The following is an 11837-nucleotide window of genomic DNA, read 5'->3' on the forward strand; positions in this document are numbered from 1 at the left end:
TGTATCATTACCAGAGCCTCGTTCCACGCTTTTGACTAAAATAGCGGCTGGAATATAAGCACCAATAAGTCGCGGCTAGCCCTAAGATAAACTCGTTCTCTTGGCTGTGCACCTTAAAATTGTAGTCATGAATTTTCGGCTGCTGCCTGGCATAGACGGACGAATTAAATGGCCTTGTAATGCAATGAGTCAAAGAAGGATATTAAATGCAAACATCAGGTGCCTTGCCAGGTTGTTGTGTTGGTTGGTTGGGGCACTCCCACATCACATGCTTTGTTAAGAATCCTTCAGCCTCGAAACGACATTTACCACATATAAATAATTTATATCATCGACAACTCCGAATGGTTTCCATCTAAAAACTGAGCATATCGCCAAAATGTCCGAGACTACAACATCAGATCAAGACACAGTCACGTCTCTACGTGAACTGGCCACAAAAGTCCAAGACCTCTGCAACATCCTCACTCCAGAAATCCCCGATAAATCACGAGCAAAACTCAAGGAAAAAGACACAGTCGTAAACATGCTTCACGAACAAATCAACAATGGTCGGCCGGAAAAGATCCTGGACTGGGAGAAAGTCGAGCTTATGGCTGTAGACGACATCGAGAAGGAGAATGAGCAGTACACGCAAAAGCTCGAAAGTGTGTCTCCCATCGCTTACAACATTTGAAACGATTGCAATGTATAAACTGACATATGTTGCAGATTTCTGGAAAGAGACCGATGAATCGACCCAGACAGAAAAGGAAAAAACTMCCCAAGCCTATGCATCAGCCTTCAGCCGCTTTGCAGAGATATACCATCTCCTCGGCTGGCGAGGCGCTGCCGACGACGAAGCAGACGCCATGTTCGACGAGTCCGTTCTCACCGACTCTCGCAGTTTGTTGCTAGAGTCCATCTTCAGAATCGAGGTGTTCCAGATGTCTCGCTTTGAAGAAATGTCTGAGCGATCGCGCGCACTGTTTGAGCTCTCGCGGCTTCCGCGACTTCTTCTCATTCTCGTCCGGATCGCGAGCAGGCAGGTGTATATCGTGAGTGCCTGTGGGGCGGATAAAGTTATCAAGGAGAGATCATTCGATGCTAGCACGGTAATCAAAGTGCTGGCTCTTGTAGCGCGGACACTCAAAGGCGGACATCTCGTGTCGTCAGTGTCACTTGAGAAGCTTCTTTATAGCTGTTACGAACGCCGTTTACTCGACCAGCCGAATATCGACGATGTCGAAACTTTTCAGAAACAGTGCGAGCTGGTATACGACTGTATAACCGCGCTAGATTTCACGAAAAGGTATCGAGAAATCAGAGAACCGTTATGCGCATTGTTTTATATGCGCTGCAGATCCGAATCCATTCAGGAGCTCTTTGACCGTATAAGGACTCATGAAGAAGCGACTGTCGGAATCGAGGGGTTCCCAGAACTACCTCTGCAGGAGAGTACTGGGTCAACGTTCCACCCGGAGATCTTTTCCATTCGCTATCTCCAAGATTTTGGAGGGCTGAAAATCGAGTGGACTGACAGTCTGAAGGAGCATTTGAAAATTTACGCGAATCGGAACGCGATTAGGATCTTTGCTCATCCTACATTTTTCTACAATGCCATTGATCTACACAGGTAAACCTATTTTTGTTTTTTTGACAAGCTGCAGTCAATATCTGGCTAATCAAGAGATGTATCAAAAGCGACGCACACGATTATACGCATCCCACATACTTTGAACTAAGCCTGACGTATGCCCTCCTATTCCGACCAACGTCGTCCAGCAACATCCGACGACTAAAACGATACACCACCGCGGGAGAAGAGCAGGAGATCCGGTGGCATAATATGGTCACATTCGACGGCCGCCCAATCCACCATTTTACGCCTCCATGGGACGATAAACCGGTTGATACCACCGCCATAAAACAGCTAGACATCAACCCCTTGCGAAATCCGACACGAGACATCCTGTCAGAGAGCTTCTACCGCTGCTCCCTCCCACCAAGCATCCAAGTAGCTCTCAACATCGCATCGCCAGACAAAACAGTCAAAGGGATTACCCCTAGCTGGGACCAGCACAAACTAACCTCAACGTCCATGCAACAACTCACCACCACCAGCCTCCCACCAACTTATCCCGAAGACATCAAATTCATGATCCTCTCCATCATGGAGAATGACATGACCGAAACAGAATCTTTTGTGCGATTTCCCTACTTTGAGTCTAGATTGCGTAGAGTCAAAATGTATCTGGACTCGAGACAGCCGACCTCGATGCGGGAATTGTGGGTTGATAGAAGGGATTTTAGGGCTTGGTGGGTGTTTTGGGGAGGTGCGTTTATGGGGGTGGTTTTGGTTGGTATTTTGGGTTTGCAGGTTGCGTCTTTGTTAGTACGTACGTAGTGGTTTTGTGCATCGTAGTTTGCTTTGAGTCGAGGGGTTCTTCTTGATCCTTTGTATAAACCGAAGATAGGTCATACTGTACGGCATAGCTAAAATATTACGACATTGCTAACGCATAAGCAGTATGAAGCACGACCGTTAGAGGCCCGCGTTAGCCGTAGCCCTAATTTTGATGGATAGCTCGCAGATTTGACTTGTTTCGGAGTTTCGGACTCTGTTGTGTGTCGTTCGAACAGAAAATTAGCAGCTAGCTAGCTATACTACGTAGTATACTAGTGAAGCGCGTGCGCTCCGCTTGAATCGATTCTGATTAGTGCTAAGTTTGTAGGTGGCTGTAGAGCTGAAAACAAGTGCCCTAAAACAACGGGGTCCTGGCCAATGAGATCAATACCAGAGTCTCCTAATGGTCCTATAAACTTTATATATTGAAAGACAAGGCCATGATTCAATTTTGCCTCTATGTATGTACAAACAGATCGCTTAAGCAGACCTCAAGATGAATCTCCTCAAATTGTCCACAATCGTAATAACAGTCTACCTGCTCTACAAACTCCTCTCATTTATCCGCTTCTACATAATCGGTCTCCGCACCGGGTTCCCTCTGATCCTCACCCCGATATTCTCAAGATCGTTACCATGGCAGGTCCTGGCACCGGCATTGATGCCTGTGCTCAGACATAAGCTTCCGCCGTGGATACTTATCCGGCTTGATACGCTTGTGCATGGATGGGAGTTTAGGTGGAGAGATGGCGAGGTGCAGCGGTGGGTGGGTGCGGACACGTTTGTGGTTGTATCGCCAGATGGGTGTTATATGTGGTTTGCTTTATCCTCTGTTTTTTCTTTTGATAGGATTGATTAGGATGGGGAGAGTGCTGATGTGTATGAGAAGGTGCTCCAATCCAGCGCTCGGAAGTGCGATTTTGTCGCGGAGAAAGGATTTTGTGCAGACGCCCACGGTGAAGCAGTTTATTGGGATTTTTGGGGAGAATGTGTTGCAGGTAGGTACTCCTTGCCATTTAGCAGTGATTACGAACTAATGGGTGTGTAGTCTAATGGCGAAGATTGGTAATGACTACCATACTTCTTTACTTGTGAGAATGTCACTTACAGAGTCAGGCAACGGCAGCGAAGAATCATCGCCCCTCATCTCAACGAAGGAATCATGGCCACCGTATGGAAAGAGTCCTGTCTCCAGGCCAAGTCCATGATTGACTATCTCGTCCACCACCCCGGCGGCGAGACACTCGACGGCCTGCGCAGCGTCGCAATCAATGTCCTCGGCTCGGCTGCTTATGGGTATAGCCAGCCCTGGTCACCAGGTTTTGCAGAAAGCCTAAGCGGCGGAAGCAGCAACGACGAAAAGAACTGGGGTAGTGGCCGAATTGCGTATTTCAAGACAGTTGCGTTGGTGGTAGACTCGTTCATATCGGCTGTCCTGATTCCGAATAGAATCAAGATACTCCCCTTCATGCCGGAGTCGTTGCAGTTTATCGGTCGTCAAATGGAACGTGTGCCGCAGTACGTCAGGGAGATTTTCGAAGCTCATCAAAACACCAAAAACACTGCGGAGCCAGCAGAAGGCAATGGTTCAAGAAAAGAAAATGTACTGGACATGTTGTTGCAATATTCGCAAAACCGCGAAAAGGCCGCGGCTACGAATGGGCTGTACTTGACTGAAGACGAGTTGAGTGGTAATCTATTCGTTTTTACTGGCGCAGGGTTTGATACCACGGCGAATACGATGGGGTATGCGGTCACACTGCTTACGGCATATCCAGAGTATCAGGACTGGATTCGCGAGGAGCTTTGTGCACTTGACGGTGCCAATGTGTCGGCGGATGAGTATGAGAAGGGGTTTGCGCTGTGTCCGCGGACGTTGGCTGTTATGGTGAGCCCTTACCTTGAGAGACAATGATTAAATGCTAACAGAACAGTGGGAAACACTACGCCTCTTCACGCCCGTCCTCCATTCAATCCGCTGCGTCAACGGGACACAACTACTCGCGGGCCCCGAGGGCAAAACGCACCTCCTCTCCGCACCCATGGACGTCTTTGTTTGCGCGCAAATCATGCACTGCGACACAAGCATCTGGGGCGCGGACGCAGCCGAATTTAATCCGAAGCGCTGGTTCGACGTCAACAATCAGCTCATCAAACCTCCGAAAGATACGTTCTTGCCATGGTCTGGCGGACCCAGAGTGTGCCCTGGAATGAAGATGTCGCAGGTCGAGTTTGTGGCGACCATGGCGACGTTGTTTCGACACGCGCGATGTGAAGTGTTGCCATTAACGATAGATGAGAAGCCAGAAGAGGGGAGGAAGAGGCTGGTGGATATGATGGAGGATTCAATCAGCAAGTTGACGCTGCAGGTCAAGGATGGGAAGGAGGTGAAGTTGCGATGGGTTGTTTAGTATCCTTTCAGTCCTCCCTTGAATAAAGTTACCTCCTTGCTTGAACCTCTCGCCGATAATATGCTATACTCGAGGTTCTACATAGCCTCGGTGTTTTGTCAAAGAAGGCCAGGCCATTCTTGATGTGGTTAGTGCCAAAGCTGCATGAATCTGACTAGGCGCGGAGATTATCTCTAGGCTAGGACTTTGAAATAGAGGCTTCTCGATAATTTCCATCCGCCTGCTTTGTAAAAGTATATGTATATTAGTGTAGATGTTCACTCACTGGTGTACTCATAATATGTAGTTTGGTCGTGTGACTTGTTCAGTGCAGGCAAGGCAGATCACATTCCTGGAGGAGCCATAACTCATAAGCAAGGATTGTATGCATGAATGCGACGTTGCCTCAACCAATAGTCTGTCGGTGATTCAAAATATGATTATGTTATCAAACAATAATTGCACGTGCTCTATAGACACGCAGGACAAAGGCACCAAACAACGTGTAGTCTTTGTCTGCCCTGATTGGAGCACAACGGATGAGAAATATACAGAGTCTGACTGGCGGGTAGCAGACAGATCGCAGTGGGGGAGCTGGCACTAACAGCCACTAAACTGCTTAGTTAAGGTTAGTCCACAAGTTAGCGTTGTGCAGCTTAAATTGATGCTCCTAAGCCAATCACACACAGTGTTTCTGGCAACGTGCAGCCAGAGTGCCATGCAGGAATGTAGCACCATGGCTAGCAAAGGCTTGTTATCAATGGGGTACGACGCCTTTGCCGGCTGTTTCCATGCCTCGTGGCTCGTCGATGCGATGGACCTGGCCTAGCTAGAGTTTTCTCTCTTTTAATCTCCGTCTGTCGTATAAAACTATTGCATTGATAAAGACTCGGCTGTCCTCCTCATCCATACCACAGACCGTCTCAACGAAAACCCTTGGAACGAAACAAAGACAGCACACAATGTCGTTTTCGTCGGTCAAAGCCCTACTCACCCAATACTCGCCCGTCTCTGAGAGCTCCTTCTCCGACGCAGAGAAAGAAGCCCAGATCCCACTGGGTCAAGACAAGGACCTCGAACTTCACAGCGATGGCAGATCCTCCGCTGCGCCCTCGAGTCGACCCGAGAAGAAGAGCTTTGTCGACGCACGAGTGATCTCAGACGCCATTATTGGCTTGTCGGATGGGATGACAGTGCCATTCGCTTTGACGGCTGGTTTGTCGACGCTGGAAGATACAAAAGTCGTCGTGTTTGGTGGTATGGCTGAGTTGATTGCTGGTGCTATTTCCATGGGCTTGGGAGGATATCTCGGTGCTAAGAGCGAAGAGTGCGTCTGTCCTTCGAAGCACGAAATATGTTATGTACTAATTAGACTCAAAAAAGGCAATCATACCGAACAACCCTCAAACAAACCCGCGAACAAACCCTCACTGACTTCGATGCCACCACAACCATCATCTCCGACATCTTCGCGCCCTACGACCTTCCCGCCCAGACAGTCTCCGATCTCACAAAACATCTCGTCGACTCCCCCAATCTGCCCGAATTCCTCATGAATTTCCACCACACTCTGCCCGAACCTTCTGGCTCGCGAGCCGTCACATGCGCCCTGACGATTGCGCTGGGCTATTTCATCGGCGGCTTTGTCCCGCTTGTGCCTTATTTCTTCGTGGGGCCGGACGATGCGTTTAGTGCGTTGAAATGGTCTATTGCCGTTATGGCGGTGGCCTTGTTTGTGTTTGGGTATGGAAAGACGTGTTTTGTGACCGGTTGGAAGGGACGCGAGAACGTCAAGGGTGGTGTTTATGGGGGTGTGCAGATGGTGATCGTGGGTGGTGTGGCGGCTGGAGCGGCCATGGGGTTGGTCAAGTTGTTCCAAGTTCTGGCTCGGTAGGGCAGAAGCTTGGTGTTGAAAATTTGAGGTTTATGATTTGGATGGCGTCTACGGAAATGTAATGTACATAATAACATTTGGTTTGGATGGCGTTGGTGGTTATTTAGAGCACGATCACGATATCGAATTAACAGTTCATCTCAATTGGAAGATGGTATTGACTTGAGGTTGCTGCATCAATCCAAATCCTGGATCAATTGATCTAGCAATTCACCTAAAAAAGTACAGCGACTTCTACCTGGGTAGGGGATCAACCACATAAGTAGAGGCGGCGTCTGTCTGAGTCCTGGTTGGATCGATGCCATGGCCAAAACGAGTCCATGTCTACGACAGTGTGGAACAATCCAGAAATGATCTACATCTATGTCGGGGACATCTGGAACCATAGTTTTCTAGAATGTTTCCAATTTTAGGCATCCGGATCAGGTCCATATGTTGGAGGGCCACGACGTTAACCTCGGACACTGCTGACTGGATCCAAAAGGACATGAAGAAGAGGTAAATTGTCGTCTATTTCACGATATCTGTTGCATAGAAGCCTCTGTATGAGTCAAAGGTCTGTTCATGCCGCTATCGACCGCCATATGCAGACCTCAGAATGGCAGTCTTTTTCTCAGTTTATCCCAGCTTGGGCTCTAGATCTCATGGAAGGGCGAACGAGGTCAATTTTTGCCGTTCTTTGAGACGTAAGACCACAGACGATGCTTCAGAGACGTGAATGTTTCCAAGCCCAGTTTCAATGTCGTGCACCTCCCCATCCAGATTTTGGTTAATCCTCAACAGCGCCGGTGCACTGCCATTCGAAAGTATGAACTGTCACGAACATGCATTCTCGACAATAGTGGCGGCTCCAGGTCTTTTAACCAAGCCGCATCTTGGCCCCCGGCTGACAGCTACAACAACGACGATCAACATCAGCTTGTCGATCCGAACTGGCCTTGAAGGGGCCGCTGAGCCAGATCAGTGTACTCCAAGATTTATATGGTAGGTAGTTGTAATTCTGATCTGAATTCGTCAAACAATGTTATCACCAGAACGATGCACTAGCATTAAGTTCAAAAGACTTGTCATCACCCGCAACCAAGAGTTTGCATTGGCCAAAATAGACGTCCATGGCTGACACGACCCATAGATATGGTTCGTTGGTCAGAGCTCCATCCTTCTTCCGTCCGTGCCGTGCCAGACTCGACTCAGACTTATGACCTGTACAACTTCCGTACGACTCTGACGATAACTGCATCAAGTCTCACAGTCAAAGCACACAAAGAAATCTATGTTTGGCGACTTCGAACGCTCACTCAGTTTCAGGCCGTCAGCCCGACGACATCGAAACGCAGGCACGGCCGTAAAGCGAGAGGCTGGAAACCTTTCCCATCGAGCGCACGGCCTGATGGTTCTACAGTCTGAAACGGAGCCTTGTTTAGCTCTTAATGTCAGTGTAAGAATGAGGAGAATAATTGAGACCGAATGGCCGATAAGCAAGCCATAGAAGACGGATAATCAAACTGAAACGAAGCCGTAGACCCGTCCGTGGTAAATACGTACGCTGTAAGGATGTAAAGAAGTAAGGATGCAAGGATGTATGGGGATGAGGCTGGGAAGGTGAAAGGAAATTAAAAATACGTATAAATTGCAACGCTATTGGCTGCACGATATGCGCGTATGCGATACGGTATGGTAAGCTGGACATAATTACAACATGCTGGTAGAGTCGTGGAGTTATGCTACGGGGAGCTGAATAAGCGATCGGATGCACAGTTTGTCACTTACTTTGTGGTCTCGTGCTACAACTCATAACCCTCACAGAGCCAGTCGTCTCTCGACACATGCATGCCCAAGTGATCAGAACAATCACCGGCATACTCCACTGATCTTTGATCACTGCAAGAGCGAACGAAGAACGAACGGCGATTCGGATGCGTCGGCCACACTTCTATCCGAAGTCCGATGAAAGAAGCCATGCCTGATCGAGGACTCTGAATCAGCGGATTGCTCGACTAGCGGACGCCAAAAGCGCTAACGGTCTTTATCGTATTATCCTGATCGGACTTGAAGGTTGCTTGAACCAATTAGGTGCAAGAATCATGTATAACGGCCTGCCTGACTCCCGAGATGGTATTGAATACACGTATTGCTCGGTACGTTATCACAACGACTCTTTCCTCATACAGCCAAGCGAGGTCTTGGCCGCCCATATAAACGAAATTGGCGATCGACAAAGCAGGCCTAGTGCCTTCAGCTTTGCGGTCCTTTTTTCAGGTTCTCCCTAAACTTTAGGTTTGGGACGTGTTGGTCGTGCTTGAACTTGCCCTAGTTGTCGAGCTATTTTCAATTATCGATAATGTGGAAGCCTGAAGCTTGTGCTGGATGAAGCTATTAATAACATCATTTCGAGTCTATTGATGAGTACGATCCTTAATTGTTGTTGATCGTAACAAATACCAGTCACTTTGTACAGGCGTAGATGAACATCGTGTAAAGACATATCGATAGACAACGGTAGACAACGGATATTGGCATCCACAGGCAAATTCTTCAGCGTGACTGTTAAGACTCCGGGCCATCCGGTTCCCTTCTTTTCAGTCACTCGCACAACGTATGATGACTATGTGGCGCCCTGCAGCTATCAGATGCAAGTTTCGAGTCGAGTGACTGCCGCTCGCCTCGTCTGTAAGGGTCATGTTTGATCGAATCAGTTGAACTGGTCAATATGAAGCATCGTAACTGTTTGATATCAACGTCGAAATCAGTGATCGCATACGAATACGATAAATGAGAGAGAGTATCAGTACGGGCGTAAAAGTGGACAGTCTTGACGCCATTCATAACCCCGGTAATACGAGTACCGGCTGGATCTGCCCGTATTGCCAAAACGCCCACTTAACGTGTGACAACCAATCAGACACGAAAGTACGTCTGTAATAATACGTAAGATTAATGCATCAGCCGCCCCATTAGTCCGTTTTTGGGGTCTTCGACTGAAATTACAGGACGAAAGATTGGTACAGTAAGAAAAACCTACGCCCATCGTGGCCTGCCACTGGTTGCTCCAAATCCCCGTCATAGCTTTTTCTTCCTTTTTCTTCTCCTTTTCCCATCCATCATACTTAATTAATACGCTTCTTCTCTTCTCACACTCTGCATTAATCTTCGTCAGCTTCATTCGCGACCAAGACGTTCTTCGTCTTCCTCAATACGGTCCTGCCGCCAGTGCGACTCTGACTCGACGACATCTCGCTCCCTGACTAACCGCTTACGCCGGACGCCGAGTTCTTGTCAAACCAGGCTGTGGTTCCCGTTTCTGAGGCTGTGTTGCAAAAGAGTAGGACTGCGCCGAAGTTTCGTATATGATCGCAAACGATCTGGCTTCCTTGGAGTGAAAAGAGTTTGAGGTCGATACATATCCTTGTCCGACTGTCATCATCGTCATTGTCGCCCTCTCGCCGCCCGCCTCTTTCCACCACCACACACCAATACCATAACGTCTCCCCCTTGCGTCGGTTCGATTGGAAATCCCAACAAAACTGTCAGGAAAGTGACACCTCGTTCTTTCCGAGCGTTCGCCCTTTCTCGTTATCACCATGATGAACCCGACGATATCAGCTCCTTCGTGGAAGGATCGACAAAAATCACAGTTTAGCAAGGTTCAACTTCCAACCATGCCATGGCGATCATTCAAACTCCTCATGCCGCATCGCATGAGGCGAAGACTGCGTTCGAAGCTACGCAGTAGAATATCTCCCGCTACTTCGATTGCGTCGCTACAGACTTCCTTCTCGCCCAAAGACACTCTTCGATCTCTGCAGTCGTATCGCTGGAGCGTCTACGACTTTCAATACTTGCTTCTGGCTATTATTGGTATATTTTCGCTCTGTATGATTCAATCGGCGGATCCTTTCGGCAAGACATTCGTAGCCTCGGCTCTCTTGTTGTCCTTACTTTTGCCGATTACTAGGCAGTTCTTCCTCCCATTTTTACCGATCGCTGCCTGGTTGATTTTCTTCTATGCTTGCCAGTATGTTTTGTGTCGAGATTCCACCCGGACCAGCCAGCTAACAGTCATAGGTTTGTTCCCTCTGAATATCGCCCCGGTGTTTGGGTTCGCGTCCTACCGGCCTTGGAAAACATCTTATACGGCGCCAACATCAGCAACATCCTTTCCGCACACCAGAGCGTGGTGCTTGACGTGCTCGCGTGGATTCCTTATGGACTCTGCCACTACGGGGCACCATTTGTGTGCTCGGCTATCATGTTTGTCTTTGGGCCGCCCGGAACAGTCCCGGTGTTTGCCAAAACATTCGGCTACATCAGTTTGACCGCCGTTTGCATTCAACTTGTCTTCCCCTGCTCTCCTCCATGGTACGAAAACACCTATGGTCTGGCGCCCGCCGACTACTCAATCAAAGGCGATCCAGCTGGACTAGCTCGTATCGATGCTTTGCTCGGTATTGATCTCTATACCTCCGGTTTCCACGCCTCGCCCGTCGTGTTTGGTGCTTTCCCGTCCCTTCACGCAGCTGATTCCACGCTCGCTGCTCTCTTCATGAGCCATGTGTTCCCCAAGCTCAAGCCACTCTTCGTTACCTATACTCTCTGGATGTGGTGGGCCACCATGTACTTGTCCCACCACTACGCCGTGGACCTCGTCTGCGGTGGTATCTTGGCCGCCGTGGCTTTCTACTTTGCCAAGGCTCGATTCCTGCCGCGAGTCCAGCCCGGCAAGCGGTTCCGCTGGGACTACGATTACATTGAGAGGGGCAGTGGATCGGATGAGGAGGGTTACGATTTGGCTCCTTTCAAGCGCCATATGCATGCCGACAGTGACGAATGGACTGTTGGCTCTTCTTCGTCAATATCATCTGGCTCTCTCTCACCCGTTGAGGATCAACACCTGTGGGAAGGTGAAACTCTCGCCTCTATTTCCGACATTGAGTCCGGGCGCTAGACTTATCAGAACACATCACCTACATATTACATCTCGACTCCGCCAGACAACCAACATCGATGGCCGTCCTCCCGTCGATATTCTGCATTGCTTGCATTGTTGTTTCTGCTAGCGCTGTCGGCTCACGATTGCTTGCGAATCATAGCACGGCATTTTTTCCATCAGTACAGAAGATTTAATAACGGTTTTCGCTACTCTTTGATTTGACGCAGGTTTCTGCGT

The 11837-nt window shown here is 48.8% G+C and overlaps 3 protein-coding genes across 3 annotated transcripts; all 3 read left to right on the forward strand.

Moving 5' to 3' along the window:
• Window positions 1-379: 379 nt before the first annotated feature.
• Window positions 380-4797, forward strand: BHQ10_000227 (uncharacterized protein; the record flags this gene model as incomplete). Its single annotated transcript, XM_040874397.1, has 9 exons — window positions 380-647; window positions 712-1291; window positions 1343-1615; window positions 1672-2378; window positions 2875-3166; window positions 3276-3384; window positions 3435-3451; window positions 3503-4274; window positions 4321-4797. The coding sequence occupies 9 exons, from the start codon at window positions 380-382 to the stop codon at window positions 4795-4797; spliced, it is 3495 nt and encodes a 1164-aa protein (XP_040728732.1).
• Window positions 4798-5738: 941 nt separating this feature from the next.
• On the forward strand, window positions 5739-6670 carry BHQ10_000228 (uncharacterized protein; the record flags this gene model as incomplete). The annotated part of the gene is made up of 2 exons (XM_040874408.1): window positions 5739-6103; window positions 6160-6670. The coding sequence occupies 2 exons, from the start codon at window positions 5739-5741 to the stop codon at window positions 6668-6670; spliced, it is 876 nt and encodes a 291-aa protein (XP_040728733.1).
• Window positions 6671-10251: 3581 nt separating this feature from the next.
• On the forward strand, window positions 10252-11615 carry BHQ10_000229 (uncharacterized protein; the record flags this gene model as incomplete). The annotated part of the gene is made up of 2 exons (XM_040874419.1): window positions 10252-10685; window positions 10736-11615. 2 exons carry the CDS (start codon window positions 10252-10254, stop codon window positions 11613-11615), a joined length of 1314 nt encoding a protein of 437 aa, XP_040728734.1.
• Between the last annotated feature and the right edge of the window lie 222 nt (window positions 11616-11837).

The sequence above is a fragment of the Talaromyces amestolkiae genome, assembly GCF_001896365.1.
Source record: "Talaromyces amestolkiae strain CIB chromosome Unknown scaffold1.1, whole genome shotgun sequence".
Lineage (NCBI taxonomy): Eukaryota > Fungi > Ascomycota > Eurotiomycetes > Eurotiales > Trichocomaceae > Talaromyces > Talaromyces amestolkiae.